The sequence below is a fragment of the Orycteropus afer genome, unplaced genomic scaffold (assembly GCF_000298275.1).
Source record: "Orycteropus afer afer isolate SDZICR_OR568_19922 unplaced genomic scaffold, OryAfe1.0 scaffold00075, whole genome shotgun sequence".
NCBI classification, from domain to species: domain Eukaryota; kingdom Metazoa; phylum Chordata; class Mammalia; order Tubulidentata; family Orycteropodidae; genus Orycteropus; species Orycteropus afer.
The window spans coordinates 7835123-7862441 of record NW_006921662.1 but is presented as its reverse complement, the minus strand read 5'-3'; the positions used below and the strand labels follow the sequence as shown (position 1 = coordinate 7862441).

General features: G+C 45.6%; 1 protein-coding gene across 1 annotated transcript in view; it reads left to right on the top strand.

Moving 5' to 3' along the window:
• Positions 1-27319, top strand: part of CACNA1S (calcium voltage-gated channel subunit alpha1 S) — a 106641-nt gene that overhangs the window by 51184 nt on the left and 28138 nt on the right. Inside the window, exons 11-26 of the mRNA XM_007941104.1 lie at positions 3590-3815; positions 5385-5592; positions 7037-7157; positions 8010-8124; positions 9630-9723; positions 10612-10681; positions 13185-13317; positions 14195-14324; positions 14973-15032; positions 15862-15968; positions 16697-16784; positions 17036-17143; positions 24260-24312; positions 24613-24759; positions 25248-25449; positions 25953-26111. Coding sequence (XP_007939295.1) covers positions 3590-3815; positions 5385-5592; positions 7037-7157; positions 8010-8124; positions 9630-9723; positions 10612-10681; positions 13185-13317; positions 14195-14324; positions 14973-15032; positions 15862-15968; positions 16697-16784; positions 17036-17143; positions 24260-24312; positions 24613-24759; positions 25248-25449; positions 25953-26111 — 2021 coding nt within the window. The remainder of the gene's footprint in view (positions 1-3589; positions 3816-5384; positions 5593-7036; positions 7158-8009; positions 8125-9629; positions 9724-10611; positions 10682-13184; positions 13318-14194; positions 14325-14972; positions 15033-15861; positions 15969-16696; positions 16785-17035; positions 17144-24259; positions 24313-24612; positions 24760-25247; positions 25450-25952; positions 26112-27319) is intronic.

Genomic DNA, 27319 nt, shown 5'->3' with positions numbered 1-27319 from the left:
AAAAAAAAAAAAAAAAGATTTACAGACTTAGAAACCCAGTTGGAATCAATTCAACGGCAGTGGGCGGGTAGGGACCATGTGACAAGGATTAAGTTAAGAGAAACAGAGAATCAGTTTGAAGAACATGTGGATTAAATTAAGTCCCTCCAAAAAATGTGGAATACATGCATAAATTGAAATAACAATATCTCAAAGAAAGATAAGGACACCTCTGTTTAACATTAACAAAGAAGCTACCCAAAGCTAGAGTGGTGAGTTTATGAGTTGACTTCCAGGGACATTTAAACCTAGACCTAGACCCTAAGGGGTGGAGTTTGGTCCTTCAAAGCCTATAAAGTTTCAGGAGACAGGGCTCAGGATCTCCTGCGTAGAGTCAGGACTGTAGGAGGCCTCCCTACTACATAAGGGAGACAAAAATGTCTTACTGCCCATTGAGTCGAGGAAGGAGCTTGGAAGTTTATCCCTTCTGGAGCTGTAGGAAGAAGGAAAAATGTCTCAAATGGAAAATCAAAATCCCAGTCTGTGTCCTGTATGGGTATTAGGTCCAATTTCAAACACCTTTCATAGTGCAGGAATCCTAAGTCAAAGCAGTAACAAAAATTGTCTCAGGAAAGTGAAATCCCTAGGGTGCAAACAAAAGCCACTCTTTAGTGATGCTTCTCAACCCAAGACATACAGAATTTCTGCAGGGAAAAGTGTTTCCTAAAGATGAGCTCAAAATAAATAAATAAATAAGAAGAAGAAAGAAAAGAAAATTGCAAACCAAATAAGGAGCCACCCTGACTGATGGAACCACTGAGACTATGGCCCCTAGCTTCCAGCCAAACAAAGTACAGGCATGTGAGTTAAACATTTACCTCAAGTAGATACACTCCTTGGAGAGAACAATCATGGAAGAAAGAAGGGCTGCTTATGCACAGGGAGACAGTTCAGGGGGCAGGAGAGTATGGAGGGATGGACCCTGGGAAGAGGTAACTAGGGGGAGGAAGTGGGAGGGGAGCTGTTGCATTGTGGTAAACTGGTCAATGACATGAGACAAAGTATATGTGAACTGCTGTATGGAAAGTGAATTTGCTCTGTAAATCTTCACCCAAATCACACACACACACACACACACACAAAGCCACCCTGAGCAAGAGTCATCAGGTACAACCAAGGATCTAGCATCCTTAGAAACCCAATAGTACAAAAGAGTCTATGCTTAAAATGATGAAAGAGATAAAAGAAGGAAAGTGAATAGAAAAGAGGATTGTCTTTTTCTGTGAAAAAGAAAAAGGAAATAAAGCTACAGATCAAATGTTTCCATCCATCCATTCATTCATTACAATCAATTTTTTCTGAGAACTCCTTAAATGTGCCCTTGTCAATGACTAAATGTGGACAAGATGTAGACACTTTCTTCCAAGAGGACTCAAATATGAATTTGAGGTTTCTGGCTTATGCAGACAAATGGGTGGTAGTGCCACTTACAGAAATGGGGAAGACAGTCAATGACCAGGTATTTGGGCAGATGGGGGAGACTGGATACTATCATGAACTTGGTCTTAAGCATGTTGAGTTTGAGGTGCCTTTGAGACATTCAAATGGAGATGTTAAAGAGACAGATGGAAAAATGAGCTTGGAATTCAGAGGACAAATTTGAGCTGAGGAATTAAAATCTGAGTCTGGAGTAGATGGAATGCAGGACATCCAGTAGAATTTGACCTTCAGTTAGACAGCAAATGGTTTTTTAGTATAGATGTGTCCCAAATATTGAACAAGACACACTTATGCTAAGGAATTGTATGTTGGGTTCAATGGGGTTCAATTTGATAAGGCGTCCTATGTTTTATCTGGAAATTCTGTTTCTAGTTTGAAGTCTACTTGAAAAAAATAATTAGCTCAGGTATTGATCTGGGGAATAATCTAAAAAAGTTGTCACTGCTTTCTCATTGTGACCTTCCAGGGAAACCCAATAGGGGTCACTATGAGTCAGTATCTATGTGATGGCAGAGTGTTTGGTTTTGGTTTGCATGTGTACAATAAGAAGCCCTGGTGGCCAGTAGTTATGTGCTCAACTGCTAACCAAAAGCTCAGTGGTTTGAATCCACAAGACTCTTTGAGGGAGAAAAATGTGACAATCTATTCTCTAAAGATTTACAGCCTTGACACCTCTATGGGGCAGTTCTACTGTATCCTACAGGGTCAGTATGAGGTGGAATTGACTCTACAGCAATAGGTTTTGTTTGTTTATTTTTCAGTGTATATAGTGAGGAGAAGAAAGAGCTGAAGTTCAAGTCCAACATTCAGTGGTTAGATAAAGAATGTGTCTGCAGAGGATGCTTAAGGGAAGCAGGAGAAATAGAGGGAATCTAGAAGAATGTGGTGTCACAGAAGCCAAGGAGGAGAGTGTGAAAGAACGAGAGAATGGTCAATAGATGTAGTGCTACTGGGAGGTCAGAAATATGAGGATTAAAATTTCCAATAGATTTGGCAACATGGAGGTGATCAGTGACGCTGGAGAGAGTTGTGTTGGTGGAGTAGTACAGGCAGAATTCAAATAGATGTGAGTTGAGGAACTGGGTATGAAGGAGCCCAGGATGTGAAGACATCAAAAGAGCAAAATAGACAACTCTTACAAGAAGTTGGGAGCTCTGGTGACATAGTACCTAAAGCATATGACTGCTAACCAGAAGACTGGTGGTTCGAACCCACCAGCCACTCCTCAGAAGGAAGATCAGGTAATCTATTTCCATAGTGATACTGCCTCAGAAACCCAAGGAGAGGTCACTATGAGTTGAATCGACGCAATGGCAGTGAGGTTTTTTTTTTTTATTTTCTCACAAGAAGTGTGGCTGTAACAGAGGAGAAAGCTAGGACAGGAGTTAAAGAGGGACATGGAGAGACTTGAACATTTTAAAATGTCAACGAGAGGGGAGTGGGGATAGGGAATGAAACAGACTTCTAAATATATCATGCAAGAATCAACTCCAGCTGGATTAAGAACTAAATGTCAAAGATAAAATTTTAAATTCTTTAGAAAATATTATTGAAAATCTTTCTGACCTTGTGGGTAAGGAAACACTGGTTAAACAAGACACAAAAAATGCTAGCAACATTTTTGAAAGATTGGGGGAAACAAAAGGAAGTCAGTGAGAGGATCCATTCATTTAAAAGGAAGAAGTTAAATACCTTGGAAAGAAAGGATCATTAACAGTGATGTTTCTGAGACAGTGAGTGGGGGGACCCAAAGCAAGCGTAGGTGGATGGATTGGCTTTGGTTAGGGAGAGGGGTCCTCTCTAACAGGAGAGAGGGAGGTATACAGTGAAGAGGGAATGGCAGAGCCTATACCCGTCAATGAATCGAATTTAATACTACTTTCTTCCTGTTAGGTATGATATGGTTCAACCTTTTAGAAATCTAGACTGGTATTCCTTCCATGTGCAAAACTCAATAGGTTTTACTGGACTTTGAGGCCTTGGAAACCTGGTAAGGGTGTTCTGGGTCACAGGGTTAGCCAAGGCAACAGCTCAGAGACTGGTAAGGAAAGGCAAGGGAGGAGGTAAGGAAAGTGATGCTGAAGTTGTGCTGATTCTTTCAACCCCACAGATGTTGCCAACCGTGTGCTCCTGTCCCTCTTCACTATTGAGATGCTGATGAAGATGTATGGGCTGGGCTTACGCCAGTACTTCATGTCCATCTTCAACCGTTTTGACTGCTTCGTGGTGTGCAGTGGCATCCTAGAGATCCTGCTGGTGGAGTCAGGCGCCATGACTCCTCTGGGCATCTCTGTGCTCCGCTGCATCCGCCTCCTGAGGCTGTTCAAGATCACCAAGTGAGGGCCAGGGGACTGGGGTTCTGCAGATTCCATGCTCACACCTGGGCTGATCACCTGTCTTGTTTCCCAGGGTCTGGGGTCTTGGCCCCTGGGTCAAGTCATCTCTCACTCTGTAAACTAACCTCACTCTCCAGAAGAGAAATTATTCCCTCCCCCCTTTGACCACATTTCTCTGTTTCCTTTCTCACCTCTTGCCTTATGGCAGGGAAGGAGGAGAGGGCAGTGGGAAAGAGAATAAAGGAAAGGCTGTGAGAAGAAAGGAAAGGGAGATGAGAGGAAAGGGAAAGAGAAGTAGGGAAAGGGAAATGGAAAGAAGAAAAGAGGAGGAGAACAAAAGTAAGAAGGAGGGATCAGAGGACAGTGAGGGAAAAGGAGAGGCATTCATTTATTTACAAGTAACAGACAATTCTCATTATTTGCAGTAGTTGTTGTATAAAGCCACTGCAAACACTGTGTTAGAGAAAACTGAGCCATTGTTCCTAGGGGAAATAAAAGGTTAGGTTGTTGAGAGTTTCTGGTCACAATATTTTTGTCTATATATCAATACATTGTTGTTGTTGTTGTTATGTGCCGTTGAGTCGAACCCGACTCATAGCGACCCCTCCTTGGGTTTCCGAGGCAGTATCACTTTGGAAGTAGATTGCCCCATCTTCCTTCCGAGAAGTGGCTGGTGGGTTTGAACCGCCAGCCTTCTGGTTAGCAGTCAAGTGCCTTAGGCACTATACTACCAGAGCTCCCATATCAATACATAATGTTGTTTTATGTGTGCTTTTGTTTAAAGACATTTTATTTAATATATATTGTTGATTCATTAATATCGAATTCATGGCCAACATCTTTATAGCTCATACCTGAACGAAGCTTACCTAACACACACCTTTTCTCTGGGAGGCACATCACAGCCTTCTTTGTACTTAGCAGCATTACACAGTGCTTCAGCACTGTGCTTGGGGGACAGTTTGAACAGTGAAGAAAAGCACAAGAAGGTAAAACCCATGGAATAAATAGACCATGGAAAAGGTACTTGTTAACAGTATGAGAACTAAAACAAGAAGGCAGAACATCACTTGTTTGACCTTAGCTGGGAATGTGCATGTTGGACGACTCAAATTTTTCTCCATGTCCACAAATGACTGAGAAAGCACTCCAAATATTGATTTGGGGGTTGCAAACAAATTGTAGCAAGTAGGTGGATTCCCAAATACACACTACATGAGTAATGAGGATCAACTAGATTCATTGAGCTTAAGTGTGAGCCAGGCACTACCAGGCACAGGGGACACAGGCAGGCACTGGAGAGAAGTAACTCTTACCCTTATGGAGTTTATAGTCAGTGGTGGAACCATAAATTAATCATAATCTAATCAACATTAGTGAATGTGAAATTAGAAATGGAGGTAAGTGCTCTTGGAGGAAGGAGAGACTGGGTGAGGCAGCCATGAATCCAGGGGCTTCCAGCCCCCAGGCAGTCCTTTTTCCCTCTGATCCATCTGTCCCAAGCATTCCTTCATAAAGCCCAGCCTGAGGGCCCCATCTCTTCCTGCCTTGCTGTTGCTCTTCCTTCAGGTATTGGACATCACTGAGCAACCTGGTAGCATCCCTACTCAACTCCATCCGCTCCATTGCCTCCCTGCTGCTGCTGCTCTTCCTCTTCATCACCATTTTTGCCTTGCTGGGCATGCAGCTCTTTGGGGGCAGGTACGACTTTGAGGACACTGAGGTGCGGCGCAGCAACTTTGACAACTTCCCCCAGGCCCTCATCAGCGTCTTCCAGGTAGGCTGTTGGCCTGCATGCCTCTCCCTCTGCCATGGCTGTTGAATCCTACTTCTTATCCTTCAAATCAGGGTTGCATCACCTCCTCCAGGCCTTCTCTGATCCACTGGTTTCAGTTCAATGTCCCTTTCCAGGCTCCTTCATCACTTATGCTTCAACTATTGTAATAGTTGTAAATCTGTCTCCTGCACTGGACTCTGAGCTCCTGAGGCTAGGCACTGTGTCCAATTGGTTTTATTTGTCTGTGCCCCTAGTGCCTAGCACAGTGCTGGTCTACAATGGGACTTGACAGACATTTAATGACTGAATGGAGTTGGGGTGGGCTAGGAGTGTGGAGAAGTACTTTTTTTCCCAGGTGTACTTTTATGACTGAGGGCAGTCAGACAAGGGGAACTCTTCTTCTTCTTTTTCTTTTTTTAATTGTGATTTGGGTGAAGATTTACAGAGCAAATTCACTTTCCATACAGCAGTTCACATATACTTTGTCTCATGTCATTGACCACAGTTTACCACAATGCAACAGCTCCCCTCCCACTTCCTCCCCATAGTTACCTCTCCCCAGTGTCCATCCTTCCATACACTCCCACCCCCTGAGCTGTCTCCCTGTGCATAAGCAGCCCTTCTTTCTCCCATGATTGTTCTCTCCAAGGAGTGTATCTACTTGAGGTAAATGTTTAACTCATATGCCTGTATTTTGTTTGGCTGGAAACCACAGGTGTGGGTTCAATGCCAGACCTGAAGGGCAGGTAGAGGCCATAGTCTCAGTGGTTCCACCAGGCTCTATCAGACCAGCAAACCTGGTCCCCACCTTTTCAGGGGAGCTCTTCTTTCACAAGGCCAGGAAAGCCTTGAGAAATGCAAACCATTTCTCATGCAGGAAGCATAGTTCCATCTATCATTCACTAAAATTCACCCACGGGAAGGAACATGGATATGACATGGATATGAGCCAGGAACTCCTGCAGGTGATACTGTCTTTGTGTAGACACAGTCTTCTCTGTGGTAGCCAGTACCTGTGTGTCGAGAGTGACATCACCTCGTGGTACTAGTGGTACCCACAGAGAGCTTTGTTCCCTCTTTTATCCATTTACCCCAGTGGCTGGCCAGGCATCATGTCTTCAAAAGGACTTGATATTCCACACTCTTCCTGTAGGTTGAATGACAGGAGGCCTGGGAGGGGCAGTACATTAAGCCTGGAGACTGGAGACTGGAGACACAGTCTGGGAAAGTACTGACTCCACAATCAGCCTCCTTGGTCCTCAAGAGCCAATGATAAGTTTTTAAATCATTGGAAAAGGTACAATGAGGAAGCAGGGACCATGTGTCTTAGGCCAAGGGATAGAGAGGTGGAGGATGGGAAAGTTTTGGGAAAGTCTGACAGGAAGAGGTCTTTGGACAATGCAGTCCCTCTGTGTTTCTACCCCTCATTTCTTCCTCTCCCCAGGTCCTGACAGGGGAAGACTGGACCTCAATTATGTACAATGGGATCATGGCCTATGGTGGACCATCCTACCCTGGCATACTTGTGTGCATTTATTTCATCGTCCTTTTTGTCTGTGGCAACTGTATCCCCCTGGGAACAAGGCACAGAAAAAAGCCCAGTGATAGGGGTGTGGAGAGAATGAAAAAGATGATCAAAGGTGCCCACTTTCTAGGCAGCCAGGTGTTCTTGGCTGCAGGGAGCTCCCAGGTTCATGGGAAGGGCCAGGAGAGAACACAGTAAATGCAGATATAGCTATAGGATAACTTCCCATCCAGAAGGTTAGAGAATCACAGGCATGATCCATTGGAGATGGGTGGAATTAATCTCAAGGGCTGGTGAATATGGAGCAGGTAGGGGAAAGATGAGACTTGGATGAAGACATTGAAGATGATGGGACAATCTGGTGCAAAGCAGCAGGGAGGAACCAAGGCCTTGTGGCCAGTTTGAGCACTGGAACCAGAGACAGTCTCAACTAGGGTAGCTCAAGAGATGAGATGGGAGAGAGTTGTGCCTGAGATCTCCTGATGCCTGCCCTTGGAATTTGATATTATAGATTGTGGGAAGAAGGGAAGGAACCATTGTTCATTGAGCTCTTGTATGTGCTGGGCATGGTTCTCACTTACAGTGTCTCTCTGGGCTCACACCCAGGCCCCAGTGGGAACTGTGATCAGTTCTAAGCAGAAAATGAATGGGATTCAAAGGCCATAATGGATTCAGGTCCCATCACAGGCACCCTCTGCAGGTGGGCTTCTCTGAATATTCTCATCCACCTCTCTGGGCCCATATCCTCCTGTGGGGAAGCTCAGCAAGAGAAATTTCAACTATCTACAAAGAGAGTGAGTTTAGGTCCTGCCAACACATTGATGGAGTAGAATTCTGTTCAGGAGGCTGCCCTTTCACCCACAACCTTAGCTCCTTAGCTGGACCCCCTCAGACATCCTGCTCAATGTCTTCTTGGCCATTGCTGTGGACAACCTGGCAGAAGCGGAGAGCCTGACTTCTGCCCAAAAGGCCAAGGCTGAGGAGAGAAAACGCAGGAAGATGTCCAGGTAAGTGCTGTGTCCTCAATTGCGGGAGCAGGGGAGTGGAGGGTCTGGAGTGCTCCTCTGTTGCCAAAGACTCCCAGCCCTGGGCAGATGCCTCCCAGTAGTCTGAGAAGCAGGGGCCATGACAACATGGATGTCCAGAGATTGCTAAATCCTATGGACTTCATTTCTAGTCTCTCTCTCTCTATCTCTCTCTCTCTCTCTCTCTCTCTCTCTCCCTTTCTCTTAATTTTCCTCCACCAGGAGTGGGCATCCCATTCCTGTAGATGTGGGCATTGAAGGAAGCAGCTCTTTGTCTACAGTGGAGTTGTTCAAGTGTGGGTCCTCTGACCAGCAATACTGGCACACCTGGGAGCTTATAAATAATGCAGAATCTCAGTCCTACCTGGACCTACTGACTTAGAGTCTGCATTCTAACAAGAGCCCCAGTGACTCATTTGCATGCTAGAGTTTGAGAAGCAAAGGTCTAGAAACAGTCTTGCTTCCATTCCCAGAGAAGGAGTACCAGTTAGAAAATAAGTTACAAAATCATAGATGGAGAGAACTATAAAGGAGGTGAGAAATCAACCCTCGCTTCATGGATGAGATGTTTGAGGCTCAGCAAAGGGGAAGTGCGCATGCTAAGAAGCATAGCAACTCAGTTGCAGGCCTGAGAGAATTCCTAGAACCTTTCAAGTGGGTACACTGGCCCAACCTGTCCAGCTCTGTCCACACATTTCCTGAGGCCTGTTTAGACGGGTGGAGTCCCTGCATAGTGCAAATGATTAACATGCTCGGCTGCTAAACAAAAAGTTAGAGGTTTAAGCCTACTCAGAGGTGCCTCAGAAGAAAGGTCTGGCAATCTACTTCCGAAAAACCTGCCATTGAAAATCTGATGGAGCACAGTTCTATCTGACACATGTGGGATCCCTGCTATTTGATGGCAACTTTTTTTTTTTTTTTTTAATCTAGAAGACCAATTTCCTCCAGTGCTGCCCCCAGGAGTCACTGGGCCTCTTGTTAGAATGCAGATTCTAAGTCAGTAGGTCCAGGTAGGACTGAGATTCTGCATTATGTATAAGCTCCCAGGTGTGCCAGTACTGCTGGTCAGAGGACCCACACTTGAACAACTCCACTCTAGATGAAGACCTGCTTCCTTCAATGCCCACATCTACAGGAATGGGATGCCCACTCCTGGTGGAGGAAAGTTAAGAGAAAGGGAGAGAGAGAGACTAGAAATGGAGTCCAGACATTTCCACAGAGTTGAACCCAGACTTGGACCAAACCATGCTGTGAATTCTTTATGAACTGGTATGGAACTACTTTCCACCCACTCACCAATCAAAACCCAAGCTGTGCATCATGCTTCTCATCACAGAGAAAAGGACAGCCAAAGCTGCTTCTTCCTCCACAGAGCTCCCTGAACCCTTGGTGAGGGGTCTCCCTCAGGATGTTGTTAGGCTGAGCAAAACCACCAAGAATTTTCTGGTTGGGCCTTGACCTTAGATTTTCTTGGTTTTCTGACTCAGGGGTCTCCCAGACAAGTCAGAAGAGGAGAAGTCTATAATGGCCAAGAAGCTAGAACAGAAACCCAAGGGTGAGGGCATCCCCACTACCGCCAAGGTGAGTGCATCCCATGGAATGCTATCAGAGAGAAGATGGGAAAAGCTTCCAAAATCCCTTGGTTCACCTCTGTGCCTTGGGGTGTTGGTAGAGCTGGGTGGGAAGCTAAGGGAGGTGAGAGCATCCACTTCCATTCTTAGTGAAGGGAAAGTCAGTGACTCACCTCCTCTAAAGAATCCTTTCTGCTGAGAAGCACATATGTCCTTGATCTGGGATTAGACGTCTTCTTCAGAGTCTTAGCTTCCATCCCAGACAAGGAAAATGACCCCCTCTCAACCTGGTACCTACTATTTCTGAAGGACCCAGATTGCTTCCTACTGTTTCCAGCCCCACCCTGCTTAGTCCAAGCTGTCTCAGCTCATTATCTTGGAAGCTGAGGAAGCAGAGCTCAAAGGGTCAGGGAATTGGGTTCCAGAGACAGAGTTTACTGAACTCGGGTGCTCAACTCTCTTCTGCAGAACCAGGCAGGAGTTCAGAGAAGACATGCTTGGGCTGCCAGACTTATGTCTCAACTCTGTCACCCAGTATCCTGGGCAAGTTTTTGAACTTTCTAGGCCTTTCTCATCTGTAAAATGGGAATGATGGTAATATTACCTATTCTCTAGGCCGTGTTGTTGTTGTTGTTGTTATGTGCTGTCGAGTCAAACCCTACTCATAGCGACCCCTCCTTGGGTTTCTGAGGCAGTATCACTATGGAAGTAGGATCGCCCAACCTTCCTTCCGAGGAGTGGCTGGTGGGTTTGAACCGCCAGCCATCTGGTTAGCAGGCAAGTGTCATAGGGAAGGTTAAATGAGGTAGAGCCCACATTGGCCCTTCAGTAAATGCCCAGGAAATGGAAACAGAAGCTTTTGTGTTCATTACCATTTTCATTGTGTTTCTTCCTACAGCTGAAAATCGATGAGTTTGAATCTAACGTTAATGAGGTGAAGGATCCTTACCCCTCGGCTGACTTCCCAGGTAAGGGTCTTTGAGCCTGGGCTGGAGCAGGGATTCTGGGACTATGTAGGGAGCGTGCTAGCACTGGGAGGCAGTGGCAGTTTAGTTGTAAAATTCTTGCCTTCCATTCAGGAGACCTGAGTTCAATTCCCAGCCAGTGCATCTCATGCACAGCCGCACCCATTCCCTCAGTGGAGGCGTGTATGTTGCTACGATGCTGAACAGGTTTCAGCAGAGCTTCCAGACTAAGATGGACTAGGAAGAAAGGCCGAGGGATTTATTTGCAAAAATCAGCTAATGAAAACCTTATGGATCACAGTGGTCTGATCTCATAGTGCATGGGCCATGTAGCTAACAACTACAATGCTGATGATAAATTTTACCCAGGGACAGTCTCCTATGTAAATCCTTCCATGAGGAGTTCAAGACACTGGATACAGTCCCTCCTACATCTAACCTTGCAAATAAGCTATCTCCTTGCCTGCTCCTCCCACTGCACGCACAATGGAAAAATCTACACACCTCATTTCCATTTAAATCAGCAAGTATTTGTTGGGTACCAGCTATGTGCTTCAGTGCTGAGGACTCTGTTTCCAAGGAGCACAGAGACTCGTGGGCACACCTATCTTCCACCCCAACCATGAAGGACAGGTGGTCAAAGAGGTCATGTCTATTTACGTGGTGCTGGAGATGGGGCAGATTAGTCACCATCTGTGCCAGAGCTAAGGGCTGAACTGATACAGGGATGGAAAGATGCATGACTGGCACTGTGTGAAAATCTGAAAGAAGGAGATAGTGAGGGGAGGGGGCGAGAGGATGGATAAGACACAACCACGGACACACTGCAAACATCTCTAAATGCAAATAACCAGTGGCTGCTGCACAAACTCCTATTCAAGGAGAGAAACAAACGGAAGGAGCATTAATCTTAAAAGGCCACCTGGAAGAGAGAGACCTGATTCCCAAGGTCACTCAGGTTCTCTCTTTGCTCACTCATGCGTCCTTCAGAGTGCTGGGTCACTGGTGCTATTTTATGTCTATTGTAGAATCAGCTGATCAGTATCTGTTTTTTCCAGTGACCCTAAGCCCCAGGGGAATTTTTTGTGCTGTAAATGGTACAGTGCTGAGTAAATGATTTTGTAAAGTGCAGTGTGGAGAAACAGAGCTGGTGTAGACAAGACTAATAATACTGGAAGGCTATCTGCCAGAAATGGGAGCCTTTGAGACAAGGGCTTTAGTGGGAGGAGAAGGGCTGGAAAGAAGCAGTCAGGACGGCAGAGGGGCTGTGGGTGGGGCAGTTGGAGAAGTCTTACCAAGGAGATCGAATATGTTTATTTATATCCTATGTCTCTCCAAAAATAATTTGAAATGGCTTACAACAAAAGATATGTGCAATGAAATTAATAAAATGGGCATAGAATGGGGAATTAAGAACTATGGGAGAAAAGAAATAACACCTGTTAACTCTACGCATGAACTGTCCCTGAGATTAGGCATAGTATGTCTCTGGGGCTTTGGCAGATCAGGTCAGATGGGAATGTCATGTCATGTTGCTCATTCGGAGGAAGAAGAAAGCGTGCAGCCTCCTTGAGAATGGGCATGTGATTCAGGTAGCTAAGAACCGCTGCAGGCTGCCAAGCTGGAGAGGCAGACCCTGCAGGTCTCCGTCAGTTCAGGGCCTGCGAGGGTAAAAATGGGGCAGTATGGTTGGGTTGAAGGAGCCGAGGGCTGACCTAGTACTCGTAGGAGAAGGAGCACTCCAACATTACACAGGGCCCCCAGTCTAGCTGCTAGATCTCCCACCCTAGAACTGAGAACCTCAGGCACTCAGCTCCCCCAGGAGTCTATGAAACCCTGCAAACGTGCCTGGAGCGTCTGTCTCTTCCTTTTCTACCACTGCGCACTCCCTACCCTTTACCTAGCATAGTACTGGGACCTAGCTGAAGCTCAAGAAATATTGATTTTTTTTTCATGCAGCATTTCCTCTCTGAAATTATTATGTTTAGAATCCTAGCTCAGGAGAGGACTTAAGAGTCCATTTATTCCAATAACCCTCTTACCTGGCATCCATTTCACAAACTGGGAAAGTGAAGCTTGAGGAGGGCGAAGAGACTCATTATGCAGCAAGTTAGTGGCTGAGCCAGGACCAGAACTCAAGTCTCCTCACCTAAAGTGGGGTCTACCCCCTGCCCCCCCCCCTTGTGAGATTTGAGGTGATGTGGGTCTGGCCCTGAGACAGAAGATGTAGCAGCAAGTCTCTGTGGTCTTGCTCCTAGTCCCACTTCTGAAAGGTTCTTGATCTGCCTCATCCACACTGGACAGCTCAGACCCTCTGGCTAGGGAGAGGGAGGACAGGAAGATTCCTGGGCCAGACTCTGTGGACATTCTTGTGTCCCACACTGGCCTTGTACCATCTTTGTGTGCTGGCTGCAGGGGATCATGGGAAGCCTCAGATCACAGAAACCAGGGGAGCAGCAAGGTCTGGGAATATACCCCCAATTTCTCTCTCTCCCTCTCCCTATAGGGGACGACGAGGAAGATGAGCCTGAAATCCCAGTGAGCCCTCGACCACGCCCCCTGGCCGAGCTGCAGCTGAAAGAGAAGGCAGTGCCCATTCCAGAAGCTAGCTCTTTCTTCATCTTCAGCCCCACCAATAAGTGGGTGGTGCCTACCAATTCTGTGCTATTGATGGGGCTCTCAGAGAGGCCTGTTTCTCTGTCCTGAAGAGACTTCTTTCTCCTGAGTCAGCATCTATAACTCTGTGTTTACCCTATGAGAAACTCATTCCTTTAACTTAAGACCTGTGCCCTGTTTAAAATGCTTTATCTCTGGGAGAAGTAACTCTTTAAACCTTATTAGTTACTTACTCAAAGGAGCACTGGTGACCAGTGCTAACCAGAAAGCTGGTAACTCAAACCCTCTAGCCACTCCACGGAAGGAAGACTGGGCAATCTACTTCCATAAAGAAAAGGGGTCACTATGAGTCAGAATCGATTCAATGGCAGTGAGTCTAATTTTGGTTAGTTACTTAGTCCTAGGAGGGACTCTGTTTATTGGTTCCTTTCAGAGGGCAGTTTTAGACAGGGACAGGGGGATGGGACCAGAGGCCAATAAATGTGGCCAGAAGCTAGGAGAAGGGAAAGTAGGTAAGAAGAGACGTGGTAAGAGAGCAGAAAGGTAGAAGCTGTAGTTTTTATTGGCTTCACAATTTTATACTTCAAAATATGCAAAATATGCATAGACTACATAGTCTTCCTCGTGGATAGAGATGAGCCTGTCCCTTCATTTTGGTGGGGAGGCCTCAGGGTGGCAGTGGTATATTGGGGGTTGGGTACATAGTGCAGGGCTTGGTAAGGCTGCTGGAAGCAGGGACAGGATGGGGAGCAGGGACCCCTTGCACATCCAGCCAGAGGACCATCCAGGTGCAAAGCAATACTTCTCTACTGACAAGGGAATGAGGGGCCTAGTGTCTGTCTTCAAGGCAGAAGCTGACAGGGTCTGAAATCCAGCCTCACAGCCCCCCTGTCCCACCAGGATCCGTGTCCTGTGTCACCGCATTGTCAACGCCACCTGGTTCACCAACTTCATCCTTCTCTTCATCCTGCTCAGCAGTGCTGCACTGGCTGCCGAGGACCCTATCCGAGCAAAATCTGTCAGGAACCAGGTGATGGTGACACCCCCTCTGTGGCACAGCTCTTCTCCCCCTCCAAGGCCTCAGCCACAGTCACACCTAACTCTGGTACTCAGAGTTCAGCTGTATTCTCTATGCAGACATCAGAGTTTCTTAAAGTTCCTTGAGGCCTCACACTGCCCAACCCACTCTTTCTCAACAGTTTTGTAATAGCATGTGGCACAGGCAGGCTCACTGTGCCTGGTTTTTTATTGTAAATAGTGTTGCAATGAACATGGATATGCATATATCTGTTCTTGTCATGGCTCTCACTTCTTTATGATGTTGTTGTTGTTGTTGTTATGTACTGTCAAGTTGGACCACCTAGTAATGGAATGGCTGGGTCAAATGGTATTTCTAATTCCAACTTTTTAAGGAATCGCCATACTGCTTTCCACAGTGGTTGTACCATTTTATAGTCCCACCAGCAGTGTATGAGAGCCCCAATCTCTCTGCATCCTCGCCAGCATTTGTTATTTTCTGTCCTGTTGAACTTTGCTACTAGTGCTGGGGCAAGATGGTATCTCATTGTTGGTGCCTGGTTTTTATGATGACAGTGATGATGAGGAGGATATCATTGCTCTACCTTTCCTCTCACTGGCTTTTCTCTCCCCTCTTCTGTCATCCCAACTCTGTCCTCAGATCCTTGAATATTTTGACATTGTGTTCACCTCTGTCTTCACTGTGGAGATTGTCCTCAAGGTGAGTGAGAGCTCTGGGACAGCCCTGGGCCAGGGAACCAGATCCTCCTGATGTGGCTTCAACTTACTCATGACAAACTCACTCAGGGGCTGGGGTTACAAGTGGGAAACAGCATGATGAAGATGGAGGACAAGAGGGAAAGATTCATGGGGCCCAGGAGGCAGGATGGGGTTTCAAAGTTTCCATATTGAAGTCAGGACACCTTAAGAATAGACCTGGGGAGCTGGGATTTATACCTAGAGCTTCAATACTGATGACTGGAAGGGCCTCTCTCTCCAAGAATCCCAGAGAAGTGACCATTGCCCCAGCTGGGTTTCTGAAGGCTCCACCCTCTCATGACCTTCCCACTCCCTGCCCACAGCACATCTTCATTTACCCAAGCTTTCAGTGAGCAGCACAGAGGTTCAAGTCATCATGGGGCTCTGGGTGGTGGAGAGAGGACCTGTCTATGGTACAGTAGCCTCAGGCTTCACATACATGAATGAGGAGGAGTGAGAATAGCTGTGCACAAGGAACAGGTCCAGAGCAGGCTGTGTTATAAAATAGGGTGAGCCCCTTATTCAGGGCCTTGACTTTTAAAGGAGTTAAGCATCAGGAGACAGTGGTTTCCTCAAGGTCAAGAAAGACTTCATGGAGTAGTGGCATTAGAGCTAGACTGTAAAACTGGTTAAGATTTCATTAGAAAGGGATGGCAAGGCAGTGCAGGTGGACAGCACAATAGCAAATGCTTATGAAGGAGAAAGTGGCCCTTTGGGCTGGGATATATAGGGCATACAAACTGGGGGGGGCAGGGTACATGCCACCCAGGATGTTGCTTCTCTCTTCCCAGATGATAACCTTTGGTGCCTTCCTGCACAAGGGCTCCTTCTGTCGGAACTCCTTCAACATCCTGGACCTGCTGGTTGTGGCCGTGTCCCTCATCTCCATGGGACTTGAGTGAGCAGTAACAGGGGCCAGCCTTGGGCATGGAGACCCACTCCGCTCCATGCCAAGGCCTCAGAGCATAAGTCCCACCCACCATTTATTGGTGGGCACCATGCTGCTAGAGGAGGGTCTCTTGGGGCCACTGGTTGGGACAAGGGAACAGGTTCTCACCAGCTGGAATGCAGTGACAATGTTAAATGGACAGAGTTGTCTTGGAGAATGTAAGGGGGCCCAGAAGGAGAAGGCAACCCCCAGTTATTTCATGGGGACTACAGCCCCTGCCCTTGGGTAGCTTCCAGGCTGAAGGAACAGACAGAGCCTATACCCATTCAGAGAAGAAGGACTTTTTCTGCTGCATAGCACACCAGTGAGAGCTCTGGCCATGTTATCAGGAGGATGCTTTACCCTGGGGTAGAGGTACATGCTTGGAAGAAAGGCTTGGTGCTCTACTTCTGAAAACCAGTTGATGAAAGCCCTGTGGATCACAGCAATCCAATCTGCAGCTGATCATGGGGATGGCACAGGGTTGGGCAGCATTTTATGCCTTTGTGCATGGGGTTGTCGTAAGTTAGGGATCACCTTGAAGGCAACTAACAACAAGGACCCTTGCATACAGTTTGAGGAAAGGGACAGGGAAAGATGGGTGTGTTTTCAGGCAGAAAGACAGCCTGTGGAGAGAGTGAGAGGCAGAGGGTGGGTTGGAGTGCTTCATGCCCTCATCAGTCTCCTACCTCCCCCAGGTCCAGCACCATCTCTGTGGTGAAGATCCTGAGGGTGCTGAGGGTGCTCCGACCCCTCCGAGCCATCAACAGAGCCAAAGGATTAAAGGTGACAGGGGTGACTGGGCAGGATCCTTGGGAGAGAGAGGGGGTGGCTGCTGCACCTAGCTGCAGAAACCACCAGAGCTGGAGCACTCGCCTACTTCCTCAGCCAACACAAGGTCAAGGATGGGGCTGAAACAACCATGTTTCCCCATGAGCCTCCTTCCCAGCCAGGAGGCAGAACTTGGCTTGAATAGCAGGGTATAGGGGTTGGTGCAGACCTAGCCTGCCCCCATTGATCCCTCCCTTCCTCCCCAGCATGTGGTACAGTGCGTGTTTGTGGCCATCAGTACCATCGGGAACATTGTCTTGGTCACCACCCTCCTGCAGTTCATATTTGCCTGTATTGGTGTCCAACTCTTCAAGGTGAGGCCCTGCTGCCATCCTGGGCAACATCCCCTCCCCTCCTTAGTGTTGGTGCCCGGCTTACAGGTCAAAGCAAGAGCCTGTCCATTCCCTCCTCTAAGCAACCACCACCTGTTTCCATCAGGCCAACCTGACCCCTATGTGTTAGAATAGAACTGTGCTCCATAGTGTTTTCAATGACTGATTTTTCAGAAGTAAATCACCAGATCCTTCTTCTGAAGTGCCTCTTGGGAGACTTGAACCTCTAACTGAGCATGTTAACCATTTGCACCACCCAGGAACTTCTCTAAGCAAAAAACAAAATCAAACCCATTGCTACTGAGTTGATTCTGACACATAGCAACCCTATAGAACAGAGGAGAACTTCCCCATAGGGTTTCCAAGGCTGTAATCTTTTCAGAAGCAGACTGTCACATCTTTCTCCCATGAAGTGGCTGATGGGTTCGAACCACTGGACCTTTCAGTTAGCAGCCAAGCACTTAATCACTGTGCCGCCAGGACTCCTTCCTCTAAGCAAATGGAGCACCAAATTCTGAAAACAGATGTCCTTAGATGCACAAGACTTTGAGGGTAAGCTATCTCAGTCTAGATCCAGTGATGGCCCTCCTGGCCCCTGTGCTCTTTCAATCTCCTGATGCTATTCTGCTCCCACATTATCTCTCTATTAGACCTCCAAGCTCCCCCCCAGCTCTTGAGGAACCACCATCCTGTGGCCCCTGCAGTGGTCCACGGCCTCTTCTCCACTCCCCCTGTGACTCTGCTGGCTGCCCTTTCCATCATATCTGCTTTCTCCCTGGCCCTCTGTGGCTTCTCTTTGAGGATGAAGGCCCCTCCCCATGTGGCCCCAAGAGTCCTGTTTCCACCAATGTGCTGCCAATCTGAGGGGCACACATTCACATCCTTCTGTTATCACTCTCTCTCACTTCCTCCAACCTGTTAACCCACTGTCATTGAGTCAATTCCAACTCATAGCAACCCTTTAAGACAAGGTAGAGCTGCCCCATAGTGTCTCCAAGGCTGTAAAAGTTCAAAGAAGCAGACTGCCTCATCTTTCTCCTGTAGAGTGGCTGGTGGGTTCAAAGCACTGACCTTTTGGTTAACAGCCCAGTGCTTTAACCACCACCAGAGCTCCTTCCACCCAGCTAAGCCTATCTAAAGCATGAGGTCCACCCCAGTCCCTCCCCTTCAGTACAGCTGGGCTTCTGTACCCCATGTTTCCTACCTGTGTGTCTGGTGTCAGAGCTTTATCTCATATCTACCAGGAGTTCTGAGGGTTAGAGTCCATCATTTTATGTCTGGAAGCTGACCTCATTCTGCTCCCACTTTCCTGTGAGAACAGCTATGTGCTTGCTTTCTAGGAATCAGCCCTACAAGGGTGTCCCCTCCCACGGAGCTTCGATTTCCAGGTGTTTCTGGCTCTGAGATCATCTGGTGTTGTTGTTGTTAGATGCCATCAAGTTGATTTCGACTCATGGTGACCCCAAGTGACAGAAGAGATCTTCCCCACAGGGTTTCCTTGATTGTAATTTTATGGAAGCAGATCACCAGCTCTTTCTCCCATGGAACTGCTGTGTGGGTTTGAACCCTCCAGCCTTTCAGTTAGCAGATAAGAGTGAACCCTTATTGCAGCAGGGCTCCTTAAAATCATCTGCAGGGCACAGAAATTGATACCTGAGTATGCCTCCTACACCCTTCATACTCCCGTTCATGGCTCTTCTTGCTCCCACCCCCAAAGCATGATCTTTTAAATTCATGATTATATAACCTGTCAGTCTTAGACATGCAATGACATCATCTTACAGTCATTCATTTATTCTTCAAGCTTTTATGGAGCATTTTCTCTGGGCCATGTCTTTGCTATGACTAAGAGGATCAGGAAGCAAACCCAACAATCTCCCCACCCACCCACCCAGTGAGCAAGGAACTGACTTTGGGAAGCAGTTGTCTCCTTCAGGGAAACAGGTCCAGTTGGTCACTGACCTAGACAGGCAGGAGTGTCCATAGTGTCTAGGCACTGCCAGCCAACTACATGTGACCATCTCCTCTTAGACCCAGTCAAGGGCTACCCTTCCCTGGCCTTCACCTCTATCATGCCTGGGGCCCTGGAATCTCCCTGAGGGAAGAATCTATACCTTATGCAGCTCTTACTCTGGCATCTAGCCCTCAGCCTGGTACATAGGAGGCCCACAGACATGTTCCATAAATGAATGAATGAATGAGAAGATGCCTTTCTTTTGACTCCCAGGTCCCTTTTAGGCAAGAGCCATTGCCCTTCAACACCCCAATCCCTTCTGTGCTTTAGTCTCTTATCAAAAGACCCCTAGTCCCTATTTACTCAAATAACATTCAAACATCAATTACAACTGGCATTTTACATCACATTTTACGTCTTTGGAAACTTGTCATATGCATTCCATTTTTAATATAAATTTTAAAATTTTCTTTCCATATTCAATTGGGTCTTTGATTTCAAGTGCTCAGAACCCTGTCCAGTGGCTGCTATATTCTCTCTATCCTGGATCTCCTATTCTGATCCCTTTCTGAGTGCTTGGCAGTGGTAGCTGAGCATCATCCCATTCTTCTGGTCTCAGAGTCATGTAGGCTGAGGTTCCTATGGTCTGCTAGTCCCTTGGACTAATTATTTCCATTTGTCTCTGATTTTCTTTACTCTTCTTTGCTCTGGACAAAAACCTTCCCAACCCAACCCAACCCACTGCCATTAAGTCAGTTTTGACTCTTTGCAATCCCCACTGGGTTTCCAAGTCTACTACTACCTTTACAGAAGTAGACTGCCTCATCTTCCTCCCCCAGAGCAGCTGGTGGATTTGAACTGCTGGGCTTCTAGTTAGCAGCTAAATACCTTACCCACTATGCCACCAGAGCTCCTTACAAGACAATGAAAGACCAATTATTGCATCTTAGATGGCTACGTGCAAGCTTTTAAGACCCCTGTCCAGGCTAATATCTCTTAAGATTATAGATACAGAAATCCTCAACAAAATACTAATGGACAGAATCCAACAGTATATTAAAAGAGTTAAACACTATAACTAAGTAGGATTTATTCCAAAAGCACAGTGATAGTTCAACATTAGAAAATCAGTGTAATACACCACATTAATAGAACAAAAGAAAAGAACCACATGATCATCTCTGTGGCTGTGGAAAAAGCATTTGATAAAATCCAATATCCTCTCTTGATGAAACTCTAAAGAAAATTGGAATAGAAGGGAAATTCCTCAATATGATTCAGGGCATATATGAAAAGCCAACAGCCAACATTATACTTAATCCTTTCAAGACCTGTGGGACATATACTGCCCACAAACATTTTCAGCCTCTCAGGTTTTTTGAGAAGCTGCTATCCAGTTGTAGTACATGCTATCACTTGATGGGGACCTATTAACAGTGAAGAAATGGACCTCATTCCACCAATCTAAACACCAGAATCCATCTGGGACATATATCTAGGTATATACCCACATAATTGTATCAAAAATTCACATTCCCTAAAAAAAAAAAAAAATCTTTATTTCAATCTACCTTCCATTACTAATACACATGGAATCAATAGAAAATTCAATCATTAAAGGGTTATTAATGGAGGAATACTGAGTTTTGCACTTGAATCAGGAACAAGACAATGATGTTCATTTTCACCTCTTCTATTCAATATTGTATTAGAAGTTCTAGCCAGAGTAATAAGACCAAAAAGTAAAAATAAAATAACATAAAAGGTACCCAAATTGGAAAAGAAGTAAAATTATCTCTATTTGGAGATAATATGATCCTGTATTTAGAAAATCCCAAAGAATCTGCAGAAAACTTGTAAAGCTAATAGAGAAATTCTGCAAAGTTGCAGGGTACAAGGTCAACAAACAAAAATCATTTGGGTTTCTACACACCAGCAAAAGGAGCTCTGGTGGCACAATGCCTAAAGCATTTGACTGCTAACCAGAAGGCTGGCAGTTCAAACCCACCAGCCACTCCTCAGAAGGAAGACTGGGCAATCTACTAGCGTTAAGATTTACCACCTTAAAAACCCAAAGGGGGTTGCTATGAGTGGGAATTGACTCGATGATTGTGAGGTTTTTTTTTTTTGTTTTTTGTTTTTTGACACACCAGCAATGAGAAATCTGAAATGGAAATTAGGGAAACAATTCCATTTACAATAGCATCTGAGAGAATAAAATACCTAGGAATAAATTTAACCAGGAATATGAAGGACTTCTACATAGAAAATTGTAAAACACTGCTGAAAGAGATTAAAAAAGCAACCCCTCCTTGGGTTTCTGAGGTGGTATCTCTACAAAAGTAGATTGCCCAGTCTTCCTTTTGAGGAGTGGCTGGTGGGTTTGAACCACTAGCCTGCTGGTTAGCAGTCAAATGCCTTAGGCACTGTACCACCAGAGCTCCCAAAGAAAGCTTAAATAAATGGAAAGATGTTTCATGTTCATGGATTGGAAGACTTAATATTGTTAAGATGTCAGTACTATCCAAAGGGATCTACAGATTCAATGTAATCCCTATCAAAATTAGATTTGCCTTCTTTACAGAAATAGAAAAACTGATCCTCAATTTTATGTGGAATGGCAAGATGCCCTGAATAGATAAAGCAATACTGAAAGAGAACAAAGTAGGAGGACTCACACTTCCTGATCTTAAAACATATTATTCAGCTACAGTAATCAAAACAACCTAGTATGAGTGTAACAGTAGACTAATGGAACAAAATTGAGAGTTCAGAAACAGAACCACACATCTATGGTCAACTGATTTTTGACAAGGGTGCTAAGTCCATTAGATGGGGAAAGAAGAGTCTCTTCAATTTATGGTGTTGGGAAAACTAGATTTCCACATGCAGAAAAATGAAACTGGATCCATCCCTCACACCATACACAAAAACAAACTCAAAATGGATTGAGGACCTAAATATGTAAACTAAAACCGTAAAATTCTTAGAAGAAAATGTAGGGGCAATGCTGTTGGGACTGTCTTTTAACAATGGATTATCTAATATAATAACAAAAGCACAAAGAATAAAATACAAAATAAATAAATGGAACATTATAAAAATTAAAAATTTTTGTTTATCAAAAGACTTTACAAAAAAAATGAACAGATAAGTTACTGACTGGGAGAACATCTTTGTAAACCATATATCTGATAAGAATGTAAAACTTCAGCAACTTCACAAATAAAAGGCAGGTAAGTCAATCATAAAATAGGCAAAGGACTTGAATAGATATTTCACCAAAGAGGACTTTCAAATGGTTGCTAAATACAAGAAAAGATGTTCAACATCATTAGCTATCAGAGAGGTACAAATCAAAACCACAATGAGATATCATTTCACTCCTGCTAGGACAGTTAAGATTAATAATAATAATAATAATAATAATTTTTTTAAAAATAACAAATATTGACAAGGATGAAGAGAAATTGGGACCCTTATCTGTTACTGGTGGAAATGCAAAATGTACAACCATGTGGTAGTTCCTCAAAAAACTAAAGATAGAATTATCATATGACCCAGCAATTCCACTCCTAGGTATATACCCAAAAGACCTGAAACCAGAGACTTGTACACCAATGTTCATTTCAGCCCTTTCACAATACCCAAAGGTAGAAATACCCTAAATGCCTATCAACAGAATAGATAAACAAAATGGGGTACATACATACAATGGAATACTCCTCAGCCAGTAGAAGAAATGAAGTCTTGGTACATGCTACAATATGAAGGGATCTTGAAGATGTTGTGCTGAGTGAAATAAGTCAATCACAAAAGGACAAATATTATATGACTTCATTTATACAAAAAGACAAGAATAAGCAAATACATAGAGACCAAAATGTTTATTAGTGTTTAGCAGGGTGGGAAAGAGGAGGAGGAAGGGGAGTTAACAGTAATAGAAAAATTATATTGATTAAGGGTAGAGTTGAATAGCCATTTATTGTAGTTGATATCAGTAATTTGTATACTATAAAAAGTTGAATCGGCAAATGTTGTGTGACAGATATATTTGTAATAACAACAACAAAAGAATAGCTGCTGAAACTGTTATGTACAACCAAAAACTTCATGTATTTGGTTCCTTAGTTTGGAGGTTTAGAGTCATGGTTTTATGAGACATCTCAGTTAATTGGCCTAATAACCTGTTTAGTGCCTCTGCTCTACCTCTTAGTTTGTTGTGTAGTGCCTAGGATCTTGAAAGCTTGCAAGCAGCCATCCAAGGCACACTAATTGTCTTTATTCGCCTGGAGCATCAGAGGAAGAAGGAGAATTAGGAAATAAGAGGAAATTGAATATGTGGCTAATTGCTTCCATGAACAATTGCATCCTTTGCCATGAGACCAGAAGAACTGGATGGTGCCTCACCACCATTACTGAACATTTTAATCAAAGATTCGCCAGAAGAATTCTGATCAAAAGGAGAAGAATGCAGAATTTCAAATTTTCATGGACTCTAGACATCCTGGAACCATGAAGGTTGAATCAACTCCTGAAACTATTGCCTTGAGATAATATTTAAACCTTAAACCAAAAATAACCCCTGGAGTCTTCTTGAAACCAAACTGGAGTCTAGCTTAACTAGTAAACAAACAAACAAACAAAATGTCTGCCGTGAGCATTATGCTCTTTTAAGAACTATCTATATGGGATCAAAGTGACAACAGCAGCTCAAAAGATTAGATAGGAACCTAAGGGTACAATGAATTTATGTTAGTAGTTAAGGAACAATTCAGAAAAGGAGTATGGGAATAGATTGCACAACTCAAAGAATATAGCCAATGTTGCTGAATTGTACATGCAGAAACAGTTGAATTGTTGCATGTTGTGCTGTGTATACTCTCAACAGCAACAACAACAAAAGGAGAAGCCCTATGGAGCACAATTCTACTCTAGCACACCTGGGGTCCCCATGAGTCAGAATGGACTCAACAGCAACTAGTCTGGGTTAGGTGCCCAGTTGGAGAGGAAAGAGACAGGCTCCTGCTTCCTGCTGTTCCTCTTTTCCTTCTTTCTCCCACTCACTTCCATGTCCATCATCCATTGTTTAAACCTATTTTCATGAACATATCTCCTAACCTTCCTCCTTCTCCTGTATTCAGGGTAAGTTCTTCAGCTGCAATGACTTATCCAAGATGACAGAAGAGGAGTGTAGGTATGCTGTGCTCTGGGGACTGAGGGTCACCATGGGAGGGCCATCACCTAGTGTGAGAGGGCAGGGTTGTCTGTCAAGCTGGGGAGCTGGGGAACCTGAGCCAGTAGGCCCATCAGGAATGGTCAGAGAAGCCCTTTTCCTTTGGTAACTGTGGGAAAGGAGAGCCCAGCAGTTTTCTTTCTGGTCCTAGATCTGGGCCTTCATTTCTCTGCACACTCATTGCCCAGGACCCAGAGAATGGGGATGGGGAGGTGGCAGCTGAGTCATATGCAAGGAAGTGACAGGACTTCCCTACCTCAGGGGTTATTACTACGTGTACAAAGATGGGGACCCCACACAGATGGAGCTGCGTCCCCGGCAGTGGATACACAATGAATTTCACTTCGACAACGTGCTCTCAGCCATGATGTCACTCTTTACAGTCTCCACCTTCGAGGGATGGCCTCAGTGAGTGAGGGCTGGGGCCTGGGTTCAACATCGGCATAGGAGGGGTAGTACCTGAGATCCAACCTGCCCTTCTGCAGCCCCCACTGCACCCAAGCCTCTGCCAGGCCCATGGCAAGGACTCAACAAATCCCACCAATTTTCTGATGGCTTATAGGGCTGACATGTTGATGGTCACACCATAGGGAGCCAGACCAGGGGCTCTGACAAAATGTACCCAGTCCTCACACAGGTGTATACCTCTCTGCCTGCTGGGGCACCCCACTGATGAGTAGGGATAGATGTGTCTCCCCACAGAAAGGAAGGTCCACTTCAAGATCTATTCCAGCCTCTTCCTGGCACAGTCATTACTTCTCTCCTATCACTTGACTACTTAGAAAGCTTCCTGGCTCCCTGGGGCCTGTGGGATAGGGCCGACCCTCCCTCCCTGGCCTGGTTAACTGCCCCTTCATACCAGACTAGCCTTCCTTCTCTCCCCTAAACACCAATAGGCTACTATACAAGGCCATAGACTCAAACAAGGAGGATGTAGGTCCCATCTATAACAACCGAGTGGAAATGGCCATATTCTTCATTATCTACATCATCCTCATCGCCTTCTTCATGATGAACATCTTTGTGGGCTTTGTTATCGTCACCTTCCAGGAGCAGGGGCAGACTGAGTACAAGAACTGTGAGTTGGACAAGAACCAGGTACTTGAGCGACCTGCTGGAAATGAAGGGCAGAGTCCCAGCAAGCCTCCCAACACCCTCAAGCCCTGTAGTCTAGCCAGGCAAAAGTGCTCAGAGGCTGGGAGCTGTCCCAAAACTCCCACTTGATGCTCAGCCCCAGCCTCCCTGTACCCCACCCAACCCCATCTTCAACTTGAAGCAATACAAGTTGGTGAAGTGGGCATCTTCTTTTAGAACGCCCATGATCTCCAGAGAAAGGAAGCCCTTTGGAGGCACTGGGCTAGGCTAGAGACATCTTAGGAATGGGGTATGATAATTCCAGGGTATCCCAAGGAAGCCTTCTAGATTCAGAGCCTGATGGGAGTCTCTCCTTAAGTAGTCCATCAGCATTCCTCAGCCACAAGCTCCTGGCCACAACTGCTTGTGGCTTACACAGATATAGGCTCCTAGCATCCCATGGACATGGGTACAGAGTGAGGGGAGGGGTCCTTGGTACTAACTTGCCTCATTGCATTGTGTCTCAGCGCCAATGTGTACAGTATGCCCTGAAAGCCCGCCCACTGAGGTGCTACATCCCCAAAAACCCATACCAGTACAAGGTGTGGTACATCGTCACCTCCTCCTACTTCGAATACCTGATGTTCGCCCTCATCATGCTCAACACCATCTGCCTGGGCATGCAGGTAAGGAGCCTCTAGGAGAGAGGTGTCTGATAAGACTTGGACATGGTCCCCCGGGCAGGGCAGTCAGGCAGGCAGGATTCCAATCTGGTCTACCCCTTACACATACCCATAGACATTTCCTCAGCCCCTATTATGTACCAGGCACTGAAGACTGAAGTGCTATGTGAATTGGACTCAGGCCTTGTGCACCAGACCCTGATGGTTTATTGAGAAGATAATTCAAGTGTACAAATAGCTGTGCTAGTTTCATAAACAGGACATGCTTACTGCAGAAGGAGGAGGAAATGTGGGAAGTAGAACATGTTTCCTCTATTTTTCTTCTACTTTTGCATGTCTACATGGTTGAGTTGGTTGGAATCTTGGTTCAGGTTCCCCAAAAAATGAGTTCAGTGATCACAGAGCAGGTATCTCTCTTAGGAGATGTGTATACTTTACAGACACTATCATAATCACAGCATCATTATGGAGCCTTAATGCATCTGATCCCTTAATCCCTGTATAAATAGAACTGCACAGCTAGGCTCCCTGCCCCTAGAAGTCCAGACACATCCAGTGATATATCCACACACACAGCCAGGTCATGAGGACACAGAAAGGGAGTCACGGAGCCAGCAGTCCCAGACTACACAATGGCTCATGCTCCAGGCCAACTGCAGTGGCAGAGTTGAGGCAGACCTGTCAAGACAGGGTGGGGTGTGGGTATCCTTCAGATCCTGGGAACTACCTGGGAAGGGTTTATGGAAGAGGGAGGATTTCATCGATTGTTTAAAAGAAAGATAAGAGATGTCTGGGAAAATATATAAGGAAAAGAATTAAAGAGGTCATAGAGATAGGGCAAGGAGCTCTGGTGGTGTAGTGGGTAAAGCATTTGGTTGCTAACCAGAAGGTCAGTGGTTAAAATCCACCAGCTGCTCCACAGGAGGAAGATGAAGCAATCTACTTCCAAAAAGATCTACAGTCTTGGAAACCCAATGGGGGTCACTATGAGTCAGGATCGACTCAATGACAGTCACTTTGGTTTGGTTAGTGATGGCGCAAGAGGTCCAAGGTTATTGCTTATAACTGCCTCCCCATCATTGTGGCCAGCATTCAGATATGGAAGCCGGTGAGCTTGGCCCCCACTAGTGTTGTTCAGTGCTGTCAGTCATTTATAACTCTGAGCAATCCATGTGACAGGGCAGACTGCCCCATAGGGTTTTCTGGGCTAT